General features: G+C 52.0%; 1 protein-coding gene across 1 annotated transcript in view; it reads left to right on the top strand.

Annotated features, from left to right (window-relative positions):
• The window catches only part of GBF1 (golgi brefeldin A resistant guanine nucleotide exchange factor 1), a 136,880-nt gene that overhangs the window by 124,639 nt on the left and 10,803 nt on the right, over nt 1-1,438 (top strand). Inside the window, exons 29-30 of the mRNA XM_037739561.1 lie at nt 108-202; nt 402-555. Of these exons, the coding sequence (XP_037595489.1) occupies nt 108-202; nt 402-555 (249 nt within the window). The remainder of the gene's footprint in view (nt 1-107; nt 203-401; nt 556-1,438) is intronic.

Genomic DNA, 1,438 nt, shown 5'->3' with positions numbered 1-1,438 from the left:
AAAGAAAGGAAAGAAAGATGGAAGAACTGGCTGAGTCTGGGAGGGGAGACAGGGACAGTGGTTGGCTTCTTTTCCATGCCTACGTTCCTGCTGCTGTTCCTCTTCAGGCTCTGGTCTCAGTGACGCCAGATGAAGAGACATATGATGAGGAAGATGCTGCTTTCTGCCTAGAGATGCTGCTAAGGATTGTGTTGGAGAACAGGTAAGAGAAGGCAGATGAGGGCTGGGCTTGTGCCAGAGGAATGGAAGCCACCTTGCTGAGTGGGCTCTGGGGAACTGTAGGCAGTAGGGGAGAAACTTACTCATCATACCCTTCTACTTAGGTATAATACCAATGAGTCCTGAAACGCCTAGGGGGCCCCTCTGGATGAGACTGTCTTCATTCCTTTATGTCCACACAGGGACCGTGTGGGCTGTGTGTGGCAGACCGTTCGAGACCATCTATACCACCTCTGTGTTCAGGCACAAGATTTCTGCTTCCTTGTGGAGCGGGCAGTGGTGGGGTTGCTACGCCTGGCCATTCGGCTGCTCCGGAGAGAAGAGATCAGTGGTCAGGTAAGCAGAATGTATCTCGGAGAGTGGCCAGGTATATAAGGGATTAAGGCCACGGTGTCAATTATGGATATGGCCTGAGACAGAGAGTACATTTAGTGCACCATAGCATGAACCCAGTGACCAACCACAGGGCTGGTCCAATCTAACAGGTGGCATTGGGAGTGAGCCTGGAATGGCCTCAGGCATGGAGCTTGTGCTCTGCAGCCTCAGCCTCCGGAGTGGCTAGGATTACAGATGCACACCACCATACCCTGCTAATTTTTGTACTTTTAGTATAGACAGGGTTTTACCATGTTGGCCAAGCTGATCTGGAAATCCTGACCTCAAATGATCCACCCACCTCAGCCTCCCACAGTGCTGAGATTATAGGCGTGAGTCACCGCACCTGGCCCAACTGAGGCAGGAGAATCACTTGAACCCAAGAGGCGGAAGTTGCAGTGAGCTGAGATCCCACCACAGCACTCCATCCTGGGCAACAGAGTGAGATTATGTCTCAAAAAAAAGAATCACTCTGGTATTAAGACTTACTATAGGCGGGGCGTGATGGCTCACACCTGCAATCTCAGCACTTTGGGAGGCCAAGGTGGGCGGATCACCTGAGGTCAGGAGTTCAAGACCCAGCCTGACCAACATGGAGAAACCCCGTCTCTACTAAAAATATAAGAATTAGCTGGGCATAGCCGGGCGCGGTGGCTCAAGCCTGTAATCCCAGCACTTTGGGAGGCCGAGGCGGGTGGATCACAAGGTCAAGAGATCGAGACCATCCTGGTCAATATGGTGAAACCCCGTCTCTACCAAAAATACAAAAAATTAGCTGGGCATGGTGGCGCGTGCCTGTAATCCCAGCTACTCAGGAGGCTGAGGCAGGAGAATTGCCTGAACC

This window comes from Cebus imitator, unplaced genomic scaffold, assembly GCF_001604975.1.
Source record: "Cebus imitator isolate Cc_AM_T3 unplaced genomic scaffold, Cebus_imitator-1.0 Scaffold71, whole genome shotgun sequence".
Taxonomy (NCBI): domain Eukaryota; kingdom Metazoa; phylum Chordata; class Mammalia; order Primates; family Cebidae; genus Cebus; species Cebus imitator.
The sequence above is the reverse complement of the archived record's forward strand: the minus strand, read 5'-3'. Positions and strand labels throughout refer to the sequence as shown.